The 21,347-nt window shown below is 40.8% G+C and overlaps 1 protein-coding gene across 2 annotated transcripts in view; it reads right to left on the bottom strand.

The window, feature by feature from the left end:
* The window catches only part of DENND5B (DENN domain containing 5B), a 207,139-nt gene that overhangs the window by 83,109 nt on the left and 102,683 nt on the right, over positions 1-21,347 (bottom strand). For both annotated transcript variants that reach the window (XM_024747115.1, XM_024747113.1), the window contains one exon: positions 18,278-18,944. In XM_024747115.1, coding sequence (XP_024602883.1) covers positions 18,278-18,944 — 667 coding nt within the window. The remainder of the gene's footprint in view (positions 1-18,277; positions 18,945-21,347) is intronic.

Below are 21,347 nucleotides of genomic sequence, written 5' to 3'. Positions count from 1 at the left end.
AGATAAAAAAGAGAGTACAAACAAAGGTAAAAGTTAGTTCTTTAAAAAGACTAACATAGTGGGGGACCTTCAAGATGGAGGAGGAGTAAGACGCGGAGATCACCTTCCTCTCCACAAATACATCAGAAATACATCTACACGTGGAACAACTCCTACAGAACACCTACTGAACGCTGGCGGAAGACCTCAGACCTCCCAAAAGGCAAGAAACTCCCCACATACCTGGGTAGGGCAAAAGAAAAAACAGAGACAAAAGAATAGGGACGGAACCTGCACCAGTGGGAGGGAGCTGTGAAGGAGGAAAGGTTTCCACACACTAGGAAGCCCCTTCGCAAGATGGGGGTGGGGTGGGCAGTTGGGGGGAAGCTTCGGAACCACAGAAGAGAGCGCAGCAACAGGGTGCAGAGGGCAAAGCAGAGAGATTGCCGCACAGAGGATTGGTGCCGACCAGCACTCACCAGCCTGAGACACTTGAAATTAAAATGGACCACTGAAATTAAAATGTCAAAGGAAGGGTTAACTATGGATTAAACATGGATAGGTGGGCGTTGGGGGCTGAGGCTCGGGCTTTGGAGGTCAGATCGCAGGGAGAGGACTGGGGTTGGCTGCATGAACACAGCCTGAAGGGGGCTAGTGCACCACAGCTAGCCAGGAGGGAATCCGGGAAAAAGTCTTGACCTGCTGAAGAGGCAAGAGACCATTGTTTCGGGGTGTACTAGGAAAGGGGATTCCTTCCCTGTGTGCCCATAGAAGGCAGAGAACTGCCTAAGCAAGCTCCAGAGAAGGGTGCAAGCTGCAGCTATCAGTTCAGACCCAAAGACAGGCATGAAATGCTAATGCTGCTGCCGCTGCCACCAAGAATCCTGTGTGCAAGGACAGGTCACTACCCACAACCCCTCCCAACCCCCGCCCCGGAGCCTGTGCAGCACGCCACTGTCAGGGTCCCGAGATTTAGGGACAACTTGCCCAGGAGAATACACAGAGTGCCTCAGGCTGTTGCAATGTCATGCCAGCCTCTGCCACCATAGGCCACCCCGCATTCCAATTATGACTACCATACCTCTCCCTCTCCCCGGCCTGAGATGGCAAGAGAGCCCTAATCAGCTGCTGCTTTAACCCCCTCCAGTCTGGGTGGGGAACAGACGCCTGAGGGTGACCTACATGCAGAGGCGGGGCCAAAACCAAAGCTGAGCCTCAGGAGCCATGCAAATAAAGAAGAGAAAGGGAAATTTCTCCGTGCAGCCTCAGAAGCAGCGGATGAAATCCCCACAATCAACTTGAAGAACCCTGTATCTGTGGAATACCTGAATAGACAACAAATGTTCCCAAAATTGAGGCGGTAGATTTTGGGAGCAACTGTAGACTTGGGGTTTGCTGTCTGCGACTGATTTGTTTCTGATTTTTATGTTTATCTTAGTTTAGTTTTTAGTGCTTGTTATCATTGGTGGATTTCTTTATTGATTTGGTCGCTCTCTTCTTCTTTTATTTAAATTTTTAAAATTTTATTATTTTTTCTTCTTTTAATTTTTCTTTTTTCTTTTCTTCCTTTTCTTCTGAGCCGTGTGCTGACAGGGTCTTGGTGCTCCGGCTGGGTGTCGGACATGAGCCTCCGAGGTGGGAGAGCCAAGTTCAGGACATTGGACCACCACAGACCTCGTGGCCCCACGTATTATCAATCGGCGAGAGCTCTCCCAGAGATCTCTGGCTCAACACTAAGACCCAGCTCAACCCAATGACCAGTGCTGGACGCCCCATGCCAAACAACTAGCAAGACAGGAACACAACCCCACCCATTAGCAGAGAGGCTGCCTAAAATCATACTAAGTTCACAGACACCCCAAAACATACCACTGGATGCAGCCCTGCCCATCAGAAAGATAAGATCCAGTCCCACCCACCAGAACACAGGCACCAGTCTCCTCCACCAGGAAGCCTACACAAGCCACTGAACCAACCTCACCCACTGGGGGCAGACAAGAAAAACAATGGGAACTAAGAACACACAGCCTGCAAAAAGGAGACCCCAAACACAGTAAGTTAAACAAAATGAGAAGATAGAGAAATATGCAGAGATGAAGGAGAAAGGTAAAAACCCACCAGACCAAACAAATGAAGAGGAAATAGGCAGTCTACCTGAAAAAGAATTCAGAGTAATGATAGTAAAGATGATCCAAAATCTTGGAAATAGAATGGAGAAAATACAAGAAACATTTAACAAGGACCTAGAAGAACTAAAGAGCAAACAAACAATGATGACAACACAATAAATGAAATTAAAAGTTCTCTAGAAGGAATCAATAGCAGAATAACTGAGGCAGAAGAACAGATAAGTGACCTGGAAGATAAAATAGTGGAAATAACTGTCACAGAGCAGAATAAAGAAAAAGGAATGAAAAGGCTTGAGGACAGTCTCAGAGACTTCTGGGACAACATTAAACACACCAACATTCGAATTATAGGGGTCCTAGAAGAAGAAGAGAAAAAAAAAGGGTGTGACAAAATATTTGAAGAGAATATAGTTGAAAACTTGCCTAACATGGGAAGGAAATTGTAAGTCAAATCCAGGAAGTGCAGAGAGTCCCATACAGGATAAATCCAAGGAGAAACACGTCAAGACACATATTAATGAAACTATCAAAAATTAAATACAAAGAAAAAATATTAAAAGCAGCAAGGGAAAAGCAACAAATAACATACAAGGGAACCCTCATAAGATTAACAGCTGATCTTTCAGCAGAAACTCTGCAAGCCAGAAGGCAGTGGTAGGATACATTTAAAGTGATGAAAGGGAAAAACCTACAACCAAGATTACTCTACCCAGCAAGGATCTCATTCAGATTCAAGGGAAAATTAAAACCTTTACAGACAAGCAAGAGTTAAGAGAATTCAGCACCACCAAACCAGCTTTACAACAAATGCTAAAGGAACTTCTCTAGGCAGGAAACACAAGAGAAGGAAAAGACCTACAAAAACAAACCCAAAACAATTAAGAAAATGGTAATAGGAACATACATATCGACAATTACCTTAAATGTAAATGGATTAAATGCTCCAACCAAAAGACAAAGACTGGCTGAACGGATACAAAAACAAAACCCATATATATGCTCTCTACAAGAGACCCACTTCAGACCTAGGGACACATACAGACTAAAAGTGAGCGGATGGAAAAAGATATTCCATGCAAATGGAAATCAAAAGAAAGCTGGAGTAGCAATTCTCATATCAGACAAAATAGACTTTATTTTTTATTTTCTTATTTTTAAAATTTATTTATAACTTATTTACTTTTGGTTTCATTGGGTCTTTGTTGCTGCTGCACATGGGCTTTCTTTAGTTGCCGCGAGTGGGGGCTTCTCACTGTTGAGGCAGACGAGCTTCTCTTTGAGGTGGCCTCTACTGTTGTGGAGCATGGGCTCTAGGCGCGTGGGCTTCAGTAGTTGTGGCACACAGGCTCAGCAGTTGTGGCTCACAGGCTCTAGATCACCGGCTCAGGAGTTGTAGGCGCACTGGCTTAGTTGCTCTGCGGCATGTGGGATCTTCCCGGACCAGGGCTTGAACCCGTATCCCCTGCACTGGCAGGCGGATTCTTAACCACTGTGCTACCAGGGAAGTCCCAAACTAGACTTTAAAATAAAGACTATTACAAGACACAGAGAAGAACACCACTTAATGATCAAGGGATCAATCCAAGAAGAAGATATAACAATTGTAAATATTTATGCCCCCAACATAGGAGCACCTCAACACATAAGGCAAAGGCTAACAGCCATCAAAGGGGAAACCGACAGTAACACAATCATAGTAGGGGACTTTAACACCCACTTTCACCAATGGACAGATCATCCAAAATGAAAATAAATGAGGAAACACAAGTTTTAAATGACACATTAAACAAGATGGACATACATGATATTTATAGGACACTCCATTCAAAAACAAAAGAATACACTTTCTTCTCAACTGCTCACGGAACATTCTCCAGGATAGATCATATCTTGGGTCACAAATCAAGCCTCGGTAAATTTAAGAAAATTGAAATCATATTACGTATCTTCTGACCAAAATGCTATGAGACTAGATATCAATTACAGGAAAAAGACTAAAAAATACAAACACATGGAGGCTAAACAATACGCTACTAAAAAACCAAGAGATCACTGAAGAAATCAAAGAGGAAATCAAAAAGTACCTAGAAACAAATGACAATGAAAACGTGACGACCCAAAACCTATGGGATGCAGCAAAAGCAGTTCTAAGAGGGAAGTTTATAGCAATACAATCCTATCTCAAGAAACTAGAAACATCTCAAATAAACAACCTAACCTTACACCTAAAATAATCAGAGAAAGAAGAACAAAAAAACCCCAACGTTAGAAGAAGGAAAGAAATCATAAAGAACAGGTCCAAAATAAATGAAAAAGAAATGAAGGAAACAATAGCAAAGGTCACTTAAACCAAAAGCTGGCTCTTTGAGAAGATAAACAAAATTGATAAACTATTAGCCAGACTCATCAAGAAAAAAAGGGAGAAGACTTAAATCAACAGAATTAGAAATGAAAAAGGAGAAGTAACAACTGACACTGCAGAAATACAAAGGATCATGAGAGATTACTACAAGCAACTCTATGCCAATAAAATGGACAACCTGGAAGAAATGGACGAATTCTTAGAAAAGCACAACCTTCCTTCTTCCAGGAAGAAATAGAAAATATGAACAGACCAATCATAAGCAATGAAATTGAAACTGTGATTAAAAATTTTCCAACAAACAAAAGCCCAGGACCAGATGGCTTCACAGGTGAATTCTATCAAACATTTAGAGAAGAGCTAACACCTATCCTTCTCAAACCCTTCCAAAATATAGCACAGGGAGGAACACTCCCAAACTCATTCTATGAGGTCACCATCACCCTGATACCAAAATGACACAAAGATGTCACAAAAAAAGAAAACTACATGACAATATCACTGATGAACATAGATGCAAAAATCCTCAACAAAATACTAGCAAACAGAATCCAACAGCACATTAAAAGGATCATGCACCATGATCAAGTGGGGTTTATCCCAGGAATGCAAGGATACTTCCCATACGCAAATCAATCAATGTGATACACCATATTAACAAACTGAAGGAGAAAAACCATATGATCATCTCAATAGATGCAGAAAAAGCTTTTGACAAAATTCAACACCAATTTATGATAAAAACTCTCCAGAAAGTAGGCATAGAGGGAACTTACCTCAACATAATAAAGGCCATATATGACAAACCCACAGCCATCATTGTTCTCAGTGGTGAAAAACTGAAACCATTGTCTCTAAGATAAGGAAAAAGACAAGGTTGCCCACTCTCATCACTATTATTCAACAGAGCTTTGAAAGTTTTAGCCATGGCAATCAGAGAAGAAAAAGAAATAAAAGGAATCCAAATCAGAAAAGAAGTAGTAAAACTCTCACTGTTTGCAGATGACATGATACTATACATAGAGAATCCTAAAGATGCTACCAGAAAACTACTAGAGCTAATCAATGAATTTGGCAAAGTAGCAGGATACAAAATTAATGCACAGAAATCTCATGCATTCCTATACACTAATGATGAAAAATCTCTAAGAGAAATTAAGGAAACACTCGCGTTTACCATTGCAACAAAAAGAATAAAATACCTAGGAAAAAACCTACCTAAGGAGACAAAAGACCTGTATGCAGAAAACTATAAGACACTGATGGAGAAATTAAAGACAACACAAACAGATGGAGCAATATACCATGTTCTTGGACTGGAAGAATCAACATTGTGAAAATGACTACACTACCCAAAGCAATCTACAGATTCAATGCAATCCCTATCAATCTACCAAAGACATTTTTCACAGAACTATAACAAAAAATTTCACAGTGTGTTTGGGAACACAAATGACCCCGAATAGCCAAAAAAATCTTGAGAAATAAAAATGCCGCTGGAGGAATCTGGCTCCCTGACTTCAGACTATACTACAAAGCTACAGTAATCAAGACAGTATGGTACTGCAACAAAAACAGAAATATAGATCAATGGAACAGGATAGAAAGCCCATAGTTAAACCCACGCACCTATGGTCACGTTATCTCTGATAAAGGAGGCAAGAATATACAATGGAGAAAAGACAGCCTCTTCAATAAGTGGTGCTGGGAAAACTGAACAGCTACATGTACAAGAATGAAATTAGAACAGTTTCTAATACCATACACAAAAATAAACTCAAAATGGATTAAAGACCTAAATGTAAGGCCAGACACTTAGAGGAAACTCTAAGAGGAAAACTCTTAGAGGAAAACATAGGCAGAACACTCTATGACATAAATCACAGCAAGATCCTTTTTGACCTACCTCCTAGAGAAATGGAAATAAAAATAAACAAATGGAACCTAATGAAACTTAAACGTTTTTGTACAGCAAAGAAAACCATAAGCAACACGAAAAGACAACCCTCAGAAAGGATTAAAAAATTCGCAAATGAAGCAACTGACAAAGGACTAATCTCCAAAATATACAAGTAACTCATGCAGCTCAATATCAAAAAAACAAACAATCCAATCCAAAATTGGGCAGAAGACCTAAATAGACATTTCTCCAAAAAAGATATATAGACTGCCAACAAACACATGAAAGGATGCTCAACATCACTAATCATTAGAGAAATGCAAATCGAAACCACAGTATATCATCTCACACCAGTCAGAATGGCCATCATCAAAAACTCTACAAACAGTAAATGCTGGAGAGCATGTGGAGAAAAGGGAACCCTCTTGCACTGTTGGTGGGAATGTAAATTGATACAGCCACTATGGAGAACAGTATGGAGGTTCCTTAACAAACTAAAAATAGAACTACCATATGACCCAGCAATACCACTACTGGGCATATACCCTGAGAAAACCATGACTCAGAAAGAGTCATATACCACATTGTTCACTGCAGCACTATTTACAACAGCCAGGACATGGAAGCAACTTAAGTGTCCACTGACAGATGAACAGAGAAAGAAGATGTGGCACATATATACAATGGAATATTACTCAGTCATAAAAAGAAACGAAATTGAGTTATTTGTAGTGAGGTGGATGGACCTAGAGTCTGTCATACAGAGTGAAGTGAATCAGAAAGAGAAAAACAAATACCGTATGCTAACCCATATATACGGATCCCATATATATGGACCACCTAGAGGGGTAGGATAGGTAGGGTGGGAAGGAGACGCAAGAGGGAGGGGATATGGGGATAGATGTATATGTATAGCTGATTCGCTTTGTTATACAGCAGAAACTAACACAACATTGTAAAGCAGTTATACTCCAATAAAGATGTTTAAAAAAAAAAAGAGTAACATAATTGACACACTTTATGGAAAAACAACCAAGAGAAAAAGAGAGAAGGCATAAATAAAATAGTATTAGGGATGAAAAGGGGGACAAAACAGACACAGCAGATATTAAGAAGATAAATATTAAGACTTTATGTCAATAAACTGAAAGCTAAGAAAATTATTCCTAGAGAAAACAGAAATAAACAAAAATTGATTCAAGAAGAAACAGAGGCGCTTCCAGGTTGGTGAACACACTGAGGTGCCAGGAGGATGATGTGCCTGAGGGGCACAGAAGCTCTGTGTCCTTCCCCCCCATACCTTCTGCTATACATGTCTTCCATTTGGGTGTTCCTGAGTTGTATCCTTTATAGTAAACGGTGACAGTAAGTAAAGTGCTTTCCTGAGTTCTGTGAGTCGTTCTAGTGGGTTTGTGGGAAAATCTGCCCCCCCCGAAAGTGGGGTCGTGGGAAATCCTGAATTTGTAGTTGGCTGGGCAGAAATGTGGGTAGCCTGGGCACCCGATTTGTGGCTGGTGCCTGAAGTGAGGGTAGTCTTGCAGGATCAAACCCTTAAACCTGTGGAATCTGATGTTAACTCCAGGTTCTTCCTGTCAGAAGTGAACTAAATTGCTGGTAGCAGATCTGATGGGTGTCAGGGAGGAACGTAGCTCTCATTTAGTGTCATAAAATGTGGAATTCAGTAGAATGACACAGGCTCACAGAAGCATGTGGTTTAGGAAGAGAAAGGATGAGGAACAGGGCAGGATATGAGGAACCTTTGATTCCTGGGTGGCCACATGATCAATCATGGTGTAGGGCAGCAGCTATGCTGAGATAAATGACTGAAGGTAAAAGTTATCGATGGAATTTATTGATGGACCTAACTCCTGGGGAATTGTTTCAATGGATGCATAAAGAAATGCAAAACAATAAGAGAAAAGTGAAATAAACAATCCCTTTATTATTAGCTATAATAGCTAAAATGAAATTAAAAGAGAGTGCTGGGTCAGATTTTGATGCTGGGCCAACTAGCTTCAAAGCTGCCCCCCAAAATGAAAAGTTATTCAGGGACAACAAAGAGCACCTCAAGACTGCTGGTCACCAAAGTTCATGTGTGGGGTTGGGAAGGGCAAAACCAAGAAACTACTGAGACCACGGGGCTCAGTGTGAAGGAGCTGTCTCATTTTGTAGGTTGGCATCACCAGCTTCCTGAAGAAGCTTTACTAAAAAGGACAAAGAGAAATTTAGGAGCAGTATATTCATTTTTATTTTTTAAGATTTATTATTTTATTTATTTTAATTTTGGCTGCGCTGGGTCTTAGTTGTGGCACGCAGCATCTTCCTTGAGGCATGTGGGATCTTTTGTTGCGGCGCATGGGCTCTTCGTTGTGGCGTATGGGCTTCTCTCTCGTTGTGGCGTGCGGGTTTTCTCTTCTCTAGTTGTGGTGCGCAGGCTCCAGGGAGAGTGGGCTCTGTAGTTGTCGCACACGGGTTCCAGAGCATGTGGGCTCTGTAGTTTGCAGCACGCGGGCTCTTTTTTTTTTTTTTGGCGGTACGCGGGCCTCTCACTGTTGTGGCCTCTCCGGTTGTGAAGCACAGGCTCATCGGCCATGGCTCACGGGCCCAGCCACTCCACGGCACGCGGGATCTTCCTGGACCGGGGCACGAACCCTTGTCCCCTGCATCAGCAGGCGGACTCCTAACCACTGCGCCACCAGGGAAGCCAGTATATTCATTTTTAAATGCTGCAGAGTGGAAGGGTTGGTGCAGGACCCAGAGCTAACTACGGGACAATTACAGATGGCTATCCATGATACAGACACAGAGCAGGTTACTCCCGAGGGAGCAGCCAGCCTGGTGCACTGGATAAAAACTGCTGTAAAGTGTTTATTCAAAGAAGGGGGACTACCTAACTCCCCTTAAAAATGTCAAGTGGAACACCCCAGATGAATTCACCCCTTATTATTCATATGTAAACCGTGTGGGATTGGTGTTATGATAACTAGTATATTCACAACTGAAAATGTCCATTACTCAGGTCATGGTAAATACTGTGGGCGCCTTCTGCATTAGCAACCCATGTAACCTTAGAGTCAGAGAAGCCTGTCTCAGCTTCCCCTCATGAATCTTAGCAGATGCTAATAAAAACATTATATTAATTTAAAAGAAAATGTGGAGAGGCAGAGGAAAGAGTCAAGGGACTTGTCCCAGCATGGTGGAAATTTTTAAACAATTATTAAGAAACTGAGTGAATAAAGCAAATGTTGATAGAAGTGGGAAAGAGGAAAAAGAAAGAAGGGTGTCAAGAGACTCATCCCAGCAGGATGGAAATCTGTGGATGGTTATTAAGAAATGGGACGAATGCAGGGGACACGGATTCAAGCCCTGGTCCGGGAAGATCTCACATGCTGTGGAGCAACTAAGCCTGTGCGCCACAACTAAGTGAGCCTGAGCTCTAGAGCCCGTGAGCCACAACTACTGAGCCTGCGTGCCACAACTACTGAAGCCCACGTGCCTAGAGCCCGTGCTCCGCAACGAGAAGCCACTGCAATGAGAAGCCCGCGCACCGCAACAAAGAGTAGCCCACACTCACCGCAACTAGAGAAAGCCCGTGCAGTAACGAAGACCCAACACGGTCAAAAATGAAGGAAGGAAGGGAGGGAGGGAGGGAGAGAGGAAGGGATGGGAGGGAAGGAGGAAGGAAGAAATATATAAATAAAAATTTTAAAGTCTTAAAAATAAAAAGATTAAAAAAAAAAGAAATGGGATGAATAAAATGGACATTGATGTTGATGGGGTTGAAATAAAGGTCTTAATACAGTACTATCTGAGACTGGTGGATCAAAGGGACCCCTGCTGGACCCCCTACATTAAAGGGCTCTAAGCAAGTTGAGTTTGTTTACCCTAGTTTGGAGAAATGTAAGACATGGGGAAAGCAATGATTATAATGAGAAACCAGACCTGACATCACCTGGGGCAACAGTCAGGCAGATTAATCTTGGCTCAAACCCCCTGCTGGCTAAAACGGTCAGGAGTGGAGAAGTTTCTAGGAGTCCTTTACTGGGATGGGACCTCATGCACTGTGATACCAAAACCCTTTGGTGAAGTCTTAACGCAGGCTACAATTAGATTGAGAGAATATGAAAAAAGTTAAGGTTGACTGATTAAGGTGGAAGTTTGGGTGAAAACTGGAATGTTTAAACAGGCTTACCTGAATGGTTTATGGGAATGGATACTATGTCTAAATGGGGAACACCTCCCCCTAAAGTAAAACAGATGGCATGTCAATCGCTCTCCAATCCAAGCAATATTAATTAGACATCATGCTAAATGGGAATAAGACTGCCGGAGCCCACACAGTGTTATAGACAAGAAGCTGGAGCCTGGCAGACAAACTCTGTACAGGAGCCCTACACAGAGCACAGGCTGCGGCTTACGGCAAAAGCCTGTGAGCACCTCCCAGTGACAACTACTGGGATGACGAACTGGAGCATTTCCATTTGAGAGGCAATTACTAGCCTGCTATTGAACGTTAGTCTAAACTGCCCCTATGACTGAAAGACAAAATAATCTTGAAACCCAAAATACCCATGATGTCTTGGGTAATGTCAGAAAAACACTCTAATGAGGAAGGCAGTGCACAGAAGAGTTCCATAATTAAATGGAGATTGTTTATAGAGGATCTTGTTATGAGGAGAAGGTAAGGAGGAGATACAATGAGGAGCCTCTTTTCCCAGAGGACTGACTCTGGAACTGAGTGAGGAGGTGCCAGATTCTGTTGTCACTTGGACAGTATAAATACCTCTCATCTGACCAACAAAGAGCTGCTTGGTTTATGTATGACAGTTCCAAGGTGAATGGCCACCACTCTGATCAAAGAAGGTAAACACAGATGGGCTCAGTGGGCTGACTTACACGCTGTTTTCCTAGCAGTAATGGAAGAACTGAACAATGGTAAAGCCCATATGCTTGGGTTTTTACTGACTCATGGGCAACAGAAAACTGGACTATTAAAAGGATGCCTGTATACGGTGCAGCCATATGGAAATCCCTCTGGGAATTTATGGGCCACTTTAAAGTAGGACATGTTAATGCCCATCAGAAGAACCCACTTTCAGGTTTGGGAGGTGATGTAACCACCAAGTGGACCTTTTGGTACACTCCCTTCAAGTGGCCACCTGGGGGACTGCAGCAATGCAGAGATGGGCTGAATCTAGACATAATCCTCTTATACCCTCTGAGGCACAAATTGCCAACAAGAACTGTTTTGTCTGCCAACAGGAGAGAGAGAGGATGCAGATGGCTGTGGGGAAGACTCCCCAGGGGGGAAGGCCCTACTACACATAGCCAGCAAGCAGACTACACTGGATTAATGCCAGCAGCCCTGGCTGGGGGGGCTATAAATGGGTCCTACCAGGAATAGACACTTCAGACTGGGCTTTGCATATGAGGCAGTAGATGCTTAAAATACTATTAGAGGACTGGAACAGAAGATACTCTACCAATGTGGGCCGCCAAGTTACACATCTTCAGGCTATGGGACACAACACGCTTCACAGCACACAGTGTCCAACAGTGGGTGAAAAGATACCACATCAAATGGATATATGATGTTGCTTATCACCCTCACAGTAATGGTTTAATTGAGAATTAGAACAGGCAGTTGAAACATCTGCTGTCTAAAACGTGTGAGATAAAAGCATAAAGGGCTGACTTTCATGCATTCACAAGTGTGTGCTCACATTCAACATAAGGGGGCCTAAGGGAGAGTCCCCACTAGATAGATACCTCTGTTCTTCTGGTGGATCTGGGGAAAAGGGGATAGAGATGGATGCTGGTATGACTACAATTCTTCCTAAGGGGTAAGGATGCTGGTATGACAATATACTTTTTATTTTCTTCCCCACATCATCTCAGCTTTGTTTTTCCTACCTGAGGCAGGACCAGGACTACAGCTACAAGTGCCAGAAGCAGGGATGAAACTCTATTTTTAAACCTTCATGTCAGAATTCCTAAGAGCCTGCTGGGGTGGGCTGTGCCTTCACCCCGTCTGGCAAAATGGGGGTTAACAGTGAATGCAGCTGTAATGTCTGGAGGTAAAAACAGCCCACTAGTTCTGTACCTATGTAACCTTACCCTAATATGAATGGTAGTGAACTGAGGCAGAGGTACTTGCTAGACTACTACTGCTGCCTGCAATCTAAACCAGCGCTGTGGCCGAACCTAATGTCCCTTCCAAAGGTGGAAAAGTTTGGGTACAAATGGAAAGAAGGAGGAATAGTAGGTAAGGGTAAAGGAGTAAATAAATGAGTTATGGTAGGTAATAAGAGAAATCCAATATTACATTAACACCCTGAAAGAGGTTCGGGGCAAGAGATGACATTGTCTCTTAGCTCAATTATACCGGATGCCTTGAAAGGGGGAAGCCATATATTGCTGCAGTTGGAACCTGAGAAGATGTATTGTACTGGAACCCTGCAAACCTTAGTGGCCTTGCTCTGGGAGACATTTTCATGCAGTAGGATGATATACTGAACTAAGCAGTAATGCCAAAGGGACAGGTACTATGCCAGTATCTTAACAGTGAAGCATTAAAAGCATTCTTTTTAACATGAGGAAAAAGACAAGGATGCCTATTATTATCAATTCCATTCTATACTGTACTGAAAAGTCTAGTTAGAACTACAAGGCAAGCAAAAGAAATAAAGGTGACAAAGATTGGAAAAGAAGAAATAAAACCATCATTATTTGCACATTATCACCTACTTTACTATTATAAAACTACCTAAAGACATTAAAGAAAGCCCTTATAAATGGAGAGATACATCATTTTCATGGAGGGGAGACTCAACATTCTAAATACGTTAATTGTCTCAAAACTACATTCAATGAAATTTCAGTAAAAAGAAGGTGGTGAAGAGAACTGTCCTATAAGACACCAAGACTTACTTTAAAGCTATAGTAATTACAACAGCGTGATTTACTACAGGGACAGAAAAATTGGCAGAATAAACTGAATGCCCAGAAATACATAGAGGAACTTCACATACAGGAACTTATACAGACTGAAGTGGCACTGCAGATCAGAGGGAGGAAGAATGGTCTATCTAATAACTAGTATAGAATAACTAATTACAGATATTTCTAAAATATTAAATTTGATCTCTTCCTCGTAACACAAGTAAAAATCAATTTCTTAGAGATGCTAAATATAACTTAAAAACATTTAGGAAAAAAATGTAGACTATTTTTACAAACTCAGAATAGAGAAGGATTTCTTAAATAGAACAGAAAGTTAAGTCATAAGAAAGATTTGTAAATGAGAATTTATGATTAAGAGTATCTTAATTCATCAAAAGATCCCTAAAAGAAAATTAACAGCCACAAACTGGAAGGAGACATGTGCTTCTCATATAACTGACCAAGGATTAGCTTCTTGAATATATAATGAAAACTTATTAAGAAAAATGTCTTAATATTAAGTTTTTATCACAAAGTAAAACTAGTATTATAAAAATATTGGCCAAAGCTGTTAAAATTCTAATGCTTTCTGGATACAGGTCATGGGAACCCAGTTTCTGCCATCAAAATATCAAGTTTGATTTTATGATTTATCAACTCCATAACCAATAAGATATAATGTTTAGTTGAGCATGACTAGCAATTTGTGTTTACAAGGCTCCCAACTTCTTCAAGAAAACTTCAAGCAGCTTCTACTTTCTGACAAGGTTAATTCATGTACAACTTACAAAGGGAGGGGAAGGGAGAGGAGTACTGTGAAGGCTCCCAGGCAGGCAGTGCAGCGTGGGCTGTGGGTAACTGCTTATTTCCATTGTGAAGAGTCAAAGAAAGTAATAAGCAAGGATCCAAAAATGTTCCTGAGACCTTAATTACTGGTATCAAAAGTTAGATCCTGGTGTTTAAATTCCCCTTTTATTCCTCCACTATTCCTCTGAAAAGATGATCAGATTCAAATCTTCCCACTCTCTTGCTCCAAGTATTTCTAGGCTGCAGAAGAAAAGTACTCTTTTCTGATCTGGGGTTCTAGAAAAGAGCCTTTACTTCTTGGGTTCATTTCCTGCTTAAAATTTCTAGCCAGTTACCACTGCAAAGTGAGTGAGGTACACACTCTCCAAATAACAGACTGGATAGATTTTTTTTAAATTTATTTATTTTTATTTATTTATCTTTGGCTGCATTAGGTCTTCGTTGCTGTGTGTGGACTTTCTCTAGTTGTGGTGATCGAGGGCTACTCTTCATTGCGGTGTGCGGGCTTCTTACTGCGGTGGCCTCTCTTGTTGCGGAGCACAGGATCTAGGCATGCGGGCTTCAGTAGTTGTGGCACACGGGCTTAGTTGCTCTGCGGCAAGTGGGATTTTCCTGGACCAGGGCTCGAACGCGTGTACCCTGCATTGGCAGGTGGATTCTTAACCACTGCGTCACTGGAGAAGTCCCCAGACTGGATAGATTTAAATGGGCTGTGGGGGACTTCCCTGGTGGTCCAGTGGTAAAGAATCCGCCTTCCAATGCAGGGGGGACTCAGGTTCGATTCATGCTGCAGGGCAACTGAGCCCGCACACCACAACTACTGAGCCCGGGCGCCTCAACTAGAGAGCCGCGTGCTGCAAACTACAGAGCCCATGCACCACAACTACAGAGCCTACGCACCCTGAAGCCCACATGCCACAACTAGAGAGAGAAAAACCGCATGCCGCAACTAGAGAGGAGCCCATGTGCCGCAACGAAGATCTCACATGCTGCAACTAAGACCAACGCAGCCAACAAACAAACAGGGCCCAGGAATGTGTGCAGCAGCATTTTTTTAAAAATAAAGAAAAAAAAGGGCTGTGGACAAGAATTTCAAATCAGTCTAGAAGGACATTTTCATCACTGAAATCCATCTACTTTTATTGTTTTTGGGTTTTCATGGTAATTGTTCAAGACTTGCAATGTTTTTAAATTTTATGGCATTAGTGAACAAGAAATGAAGTGTCAGATGTTATTAAAACCCCTTAACACAGTCAGGAGAAATGAAGAATGGCACCAGAGTACAAATCAACATAACAACTCTTAATTCATTCCCTTCTTTCTCTAATGGGAAAGACACTTGCCATTGTTAAAATTTGCATTTACACAGATAATCTACAATTATTTAACATGGTACCTTTACAAAAGACCCTCCGAGGTGAGTTTATAATTTTAAAATAAATACTGAGACAGATAAGGAAAGGTTAAGTGCAGTGGCCAATACAGCTAACATATGGGTAAGTGTTCTGGATAAAGACCGATCCAAGCCCATTCTCAGCTCCACCACGTTACCTAATAGCTGTGTGATCTTGGGTAAGTTACTAAGCTTCCCTGAGTGTCAATTTCCTCCTTCATAAAAGCATGTGCAGCACTAACTCATTGTTGAGAGGATTAAATGCAGGGGGCAAAAAGACCAAAATGTACAAGGCACTTTAATAGTACAATTCCTAATATAGAGTGATTTCTGTGAATGATTAGAAAATTACTTTATGAGCCTTCCTTTTGTATGACACTTTAAAAATATATGTATGATGAGAGTTCTACAATCTCAAGATTCACTCTTGTGTTCAGCATAAAAGACCAAGTTACCAAAAAATACTCATTTGAGTACAAAAACATGCTCATAAATATTCAGTCTTCTTAATTTGAAAATGAAATTAATACGTAGATATTAATTAACTATAACTTTTCAACAGACTCCATAAACTAAATGCGACAAGCTAATCAAGCTGAGCAGAAAGATGAGAGCTCAAGACAGACCACAAGCACAGAGACATAAAGTGCTATTTAAAACAGGAAGTGTGATAGCTAAGGGCTTTTTTCTTTAAGAAGCATGACATTCAGTATAAGAGAACATTTATTAAGTTCTCAACCCTGAAACAAATGCCTTGACTATTTAATTTAACAAAGTTATACTTTGAATGCAATAATATGTCAGACCCTCACAACTTAAGATGTGCATAATTTTATAGAGGATTATGTAGGACTAATAAAACTGATATTACAACAACATTGGCTATCATTTGGTCAGCACAGGTTTCTTACTTTCTCACAATATATCAGTGAGAGAAGAAGGAAAAAACCTGTTATCCCCATAAAGATGAACTGATTGACACTCAGGAAGATTATGTAACTTGTCCAAGGTTACAGATAGTAAGTGACAGAACAGAGATTTGAACCCATGATTGTTATCACTTCAAAAACCAATATTCTTTCTGCCCCAAATTGCTTCTCTAGGCAGAACATTAGGAAACGGAACTAAATGACTGGGAAGATCTCTTGAAAATCTAGGATTTAAATTCTTTTTACTAATAAGCTAATATACCTGAGGGTATTAAGCTTCAAGCCCCTGCCCCAACAAGCAACTCTCCAACCCCTATCCCCTACAGGGCAAAAAACAAGACAGGAAGACGCAGAAAAGAAGAAAGAATTACTTAACATTAAATCTTTCAGATACAAAAGGGTGATCTGCGGTAATGACCAGCACTAAGAAAGTGAGAGCATGAGGACAGGAAAGAATTTAGATTAGTCATTAGAGAAGAACTTCCTGACAACAAAAATTGAGTCACTGGAACACATTATCAGAGAACATTATGTAGGATAAACTGAAGAAAATACAACCTCATGAAGGGCTGTCAACACACAAACAGTGTCAACATACACACAAGATGGGGAAGTACAAATATAGCCCACTTGGCTCAGCCTCATTTATAATTTAAAATAGAAAAGAAAAAAAGGAAACTGGTAAAATAAGCTTGACAGCAACAGTCAGGAGACTGCACTACAATTCTGTCAGCCTAAGTACAAGTTAGCAAAATGCTAACCCAATATTTGTGCCACATTTTTCAAAAGACCCATCAAGGCACAGGTACCATTTTATATTTTCCTTCAATTCACTATCCATTAAAACACAGCATCCTGGGCTTCCCTGGTGGCACAGTGATTGAGAGTCCGCCTGCCGATGCAGGGGACACAGGTTCGTGCCCCGGTCCGGGAAGATCCCACATGCCACAGAGCGGCTAGGCCCGTGAGCCATGGCCGCTGAGCCTGCGCGTCCGGAGCCTGTGCTCTGCAACGGGAGAGGCCACAACAGTGAGAGGCCCGCGTACCGCAAAAAAACAAAAACAAACAAACAAAAAACCCACAGCATCTCTATTTCCTCTGCAAATTCATGTTCAGACTAGAACCAGTGCTCTAGTCTAGGCTCAAAGTTAGTCATCACAGATGCACTGGTAAAATAAAACCCAAACTCTGCTAGTTTTGTAAGTATGTTTTGCGAGAATTTTGAATGAAAAATATCACAAAGATAACTTCCTTTGGGATTAAAAACAAAACAAAAAACCCCCACATAATTTCGGTGGAATTATTAGACCTAGGAGAATCGTGTCTGTTCCACACGCCTGTACCCCTTTCTCTCACTACAGGAAATCAACCCATCCAAAGTTGATCACCTTAGGAAACCGCAGAGTCAATGATTTCATTTATCCCTTTCCAATGTCAGCTGAGTCTTGATGTGAACTTTTACTAACCTGTAAAAAAATGAGAAGTCTACATGTTCCTGGTAGTAAGAGGATTCTCTCACTTTCATTATAAAAAGAAATGTTTCTTTTATGATGATTATGTTATTATCAGGGAAAAAAAGGGCTACTTCCATTAAAAAACAAATACACTCAAGTCAGCCAAGTTAATGCTTTTATATTCCTTCCCTTTTTTTCTCTACAGCCACTGCCATCCAAAAGAGAAGTAATCTCTCAGCCTCTGGTCCTACCTAAAACCCTCTCCTTTCCACGAGACAGAAGAGACTTCGGACCATTAATTATTTGGTTCTAATAATATACCCCAGTAGTTGAGAGCATAAGTACTTGCTTTTGGGAGACCTAAAAGCTAGGGCAGACCTACCTTGTGAGTAGAGAAGGATCTGCATCTCTAAAAGAACACAGGTAAACACCTGTACCAAGTTCTCCAGGCCCAGGAGCTCGAAGACCTCTCGGAGCGGGTAATCGGAGAGAGGAAGTTCACTGGGGCCCGGCCTCTGACAGATGACGGGTTCATAAACACCGTAAAATTTCAGTGATCTCCCTGGAGGAGGAAGGGGCACCTCATAGAGAATATTATGGATGTAGCTCTCAAGCGGCAAGGGTGGTGGCTGCTGTGAGGTAACTGCCTTGTAAAGCTGAATAAGGAATTTCTTGCAGGCCTGCATGAAAGGCAGTGGTGTGATCAAACATATACTTTTTGAAACATACAGGGTGTCTCTGTTGATGTCATAAGAGTTGTATCGCTGGAGTTTCAAAAGGGAAGTTGTATCTCCCTCGTCAATACTGCTTGCCAGTGAGTCCATGCTGCAGGAGGATGAAGCGTACAAGCTGCTGTAATGCTCTGCGTTGTGCATCTGGTAGAGCGTCTGCATTGCTGTGCAGATTTGCTTACTTGTAACTTCTTCATAAAAAGTGAGAACAAAACCGTAGGTACGAGAACCATCTTCCCGGGTAATTATAAATGAGTGGAACTGAGGGTCTTTATTGTCAGTTTGTGTTCTGAAAGATAGCCCTTTAGGCATGCACAACTGTGGAGGAAGGAGAAGAAAAGCATCAGAAGGCAGTACACAAACAACTTCAAACCAGAAAAAAATGTTTGTGAAGCTCCATCTGAGCTTGTGACCTTCATTAAGTCATGTAACTTCTCTGAGCCTCGGTTTCTTTATCTACAACATTTGCTGCATCAGTGACTTGAAGACAAAATATGCAAGGGCACTTCACAAATATTTAGTATTTAAGGACTATTTTTAGAGTAATGTTGATAATGTTTCAGAGGAATACACAGACAGGTGAAGGCTCATTTGATAAATGGAAAAAAAGTTAAACATAGAATAATAAAAACAACAGTATCATTTTTGTATCATTTTGAACAATATTATCCTTAGGAAAATAAACTTTGAAAATTAAATGATTTTTTATTTACTGAAGCAGAAGGGCAGAAACAAGACATTTTAGATTATTTCCAGCAGAGATCATGTCCCAGGTCTTGGGAACTACCCAGGATTGAGTCAAACTTGGGAATAAAATTACATGAGGAATTAAAGATGCTATATTTAAGATACTTACAAAGCACAAGAAAATAAAATCAAGTCTTTAAAACATTTTAAACAAATTACAGAAAATGTGAAATACACTAAGGAAAACAGGACTTGTAATTCAACTATCCTAAAATAATGATCATTATTAACTTTTCTATTATTCCTTTCTACTTTTGTATTACAATATACTTTCTGCATAGAAATAATTTTACCATACATTATGACATTTTTTTTTCAGATTTAATAGTCGATCTGGTGTAAAATTTAGACGTTCTCCCAAATCCCCACATTACCAAAAAGATGTAATTCACTTAAGAGTTACATGTCCTTCATCCAAACTGTGAACAAACACTTATTAAGTGCCTTTCTGAGCTAGGCCCTGTGATGGTGATACAATGGTGAGAAAGACACAGTTTCTGCTCCTCTGAAGCTTCCAGTCCAGTAAGGAGGACAGATGATTAAAAAATTATTAAAAAAAAAAAATAAAGTATTGGAAGTGCTACGTTAGGGTAAATATAGGCTGCTAGGAAAAAACACAGCAGGAGGACAAAAATGAGAAAAGAGGAAGCCACCAGGGGAAAAAATGAAGGAAGCCCAAGCGGAGACCTGAGGATAAGTATCTGTGTGTATAGGTGTTAGTGAGATGAAGAGAAGGCAGAGAGGGCACGTGCAAAAGCCCAGAAGACAGAATGTGAGGTTCTGGGGAACTGAAACCTGCTCTTTAGCTCACCTACTCTGCTGGGGGCCTTCAGACAATCCCAGTCCTCGGCCTGGAACCACCCTAACTCACATCCAGTAGAGCAAAGGGGCTACCCTGCCAAACCCTACTCAAACTGCAGATCTGTAAGCAAAACGATTTTGTTGTTTTAAATCAAGAGACTACAGCCCTGAGGTCAAATCCAATCTGCCACTTGTTTTTGAAAATAAAATTTTATTGGAACACAATCACGCTCCTCCATTTAAGCACTGTCTACACAGCTGCTTTTGCACTACAACAGCAGAGCTGAATAACTGCAACAGAGACTGCATGGCCCACAACGCTCAACTATTTACTATCTGGCCCTTTGTGGAAAAAAAAACCCCACCAGCCTGTTTTAAGCCACTTAAGTAACATTGGGATGGTTTGTTATAGAGCTATATATACCCAAAACACTCCCTTACTTCCTGTAAGTCTCCATATAAATACCACCTTAAAGAGGACTTCCTTTATCTTTCCATAAAAAATAGTGTTTTCATCCTATAAATGCCGTTAAAATGTCACTTCTCCTCTAAAAAGTCTTTGTTGAATGAAGCAGTTAAAATCTTGCACCATAGTATACATATGTACATTGTATAATGACACACAGTAGTTTCTCAAATTTTGTTTCATCTCTAGATTGAAAACTACTCAAGGACTCGTAATAGCCTTAACGATTCAAGAGTACCACACATGGAACAATACACTATTTGGGGCCGTAATAAATTGTGACTGATAAAGATAAAAAGCAAAAATTGTGAAGCTCAGCCTAAGTATCCCAGTGAAAATGTCTTTATATTTCATATCACTGAATATAAGAAGTGGAAAGAGCTATGGTAGCTTTACTTAATTATTATTATATATGTATGTTGACAAAAATTAAATTACTGTGTACATTTGGGCAAAATAAGATATAGATTTAGGTAAAACACATGAATACCTCAATCTGTTAGGGGGAAATTTTGCTTATTCCTAATCTTGGGAATAAAAGGCCACGGCAGAATATTTTCATAAAGAGGCCTTCATAATTAAAGCTGCTTTCACCATAACAAGTCAATGAGATCTTCTACTGATTATGAATGAAAACTCATCTGACACATTTACTATAGTCAATAAAGATTGTAGGAAGGATGACCTGAATCAGTCTTGTTCCAGGC

Source organism: Neophocaena asiaeorientalis, unplaced genomic scaffold (genome assembly GCF_003031525.2).
Source record: "Neophocaena asiaeorientalis asiaeorientalis breed wild unplaced genomic scaffold, Neophocaena_asiaeorientalis_V1.1 scaffold487, whole genome shotgun sequence".
Lineage (NCBI taxonomy): Eukaryota > Metazoa > Chordata > Mammalia > Artiodactyla > Phocoenidae > Neophocaena > Neophocaena asiaeorientalis.
This window is presented reverse-complemented; position numbering and strand designations above follow the sequence as displayed.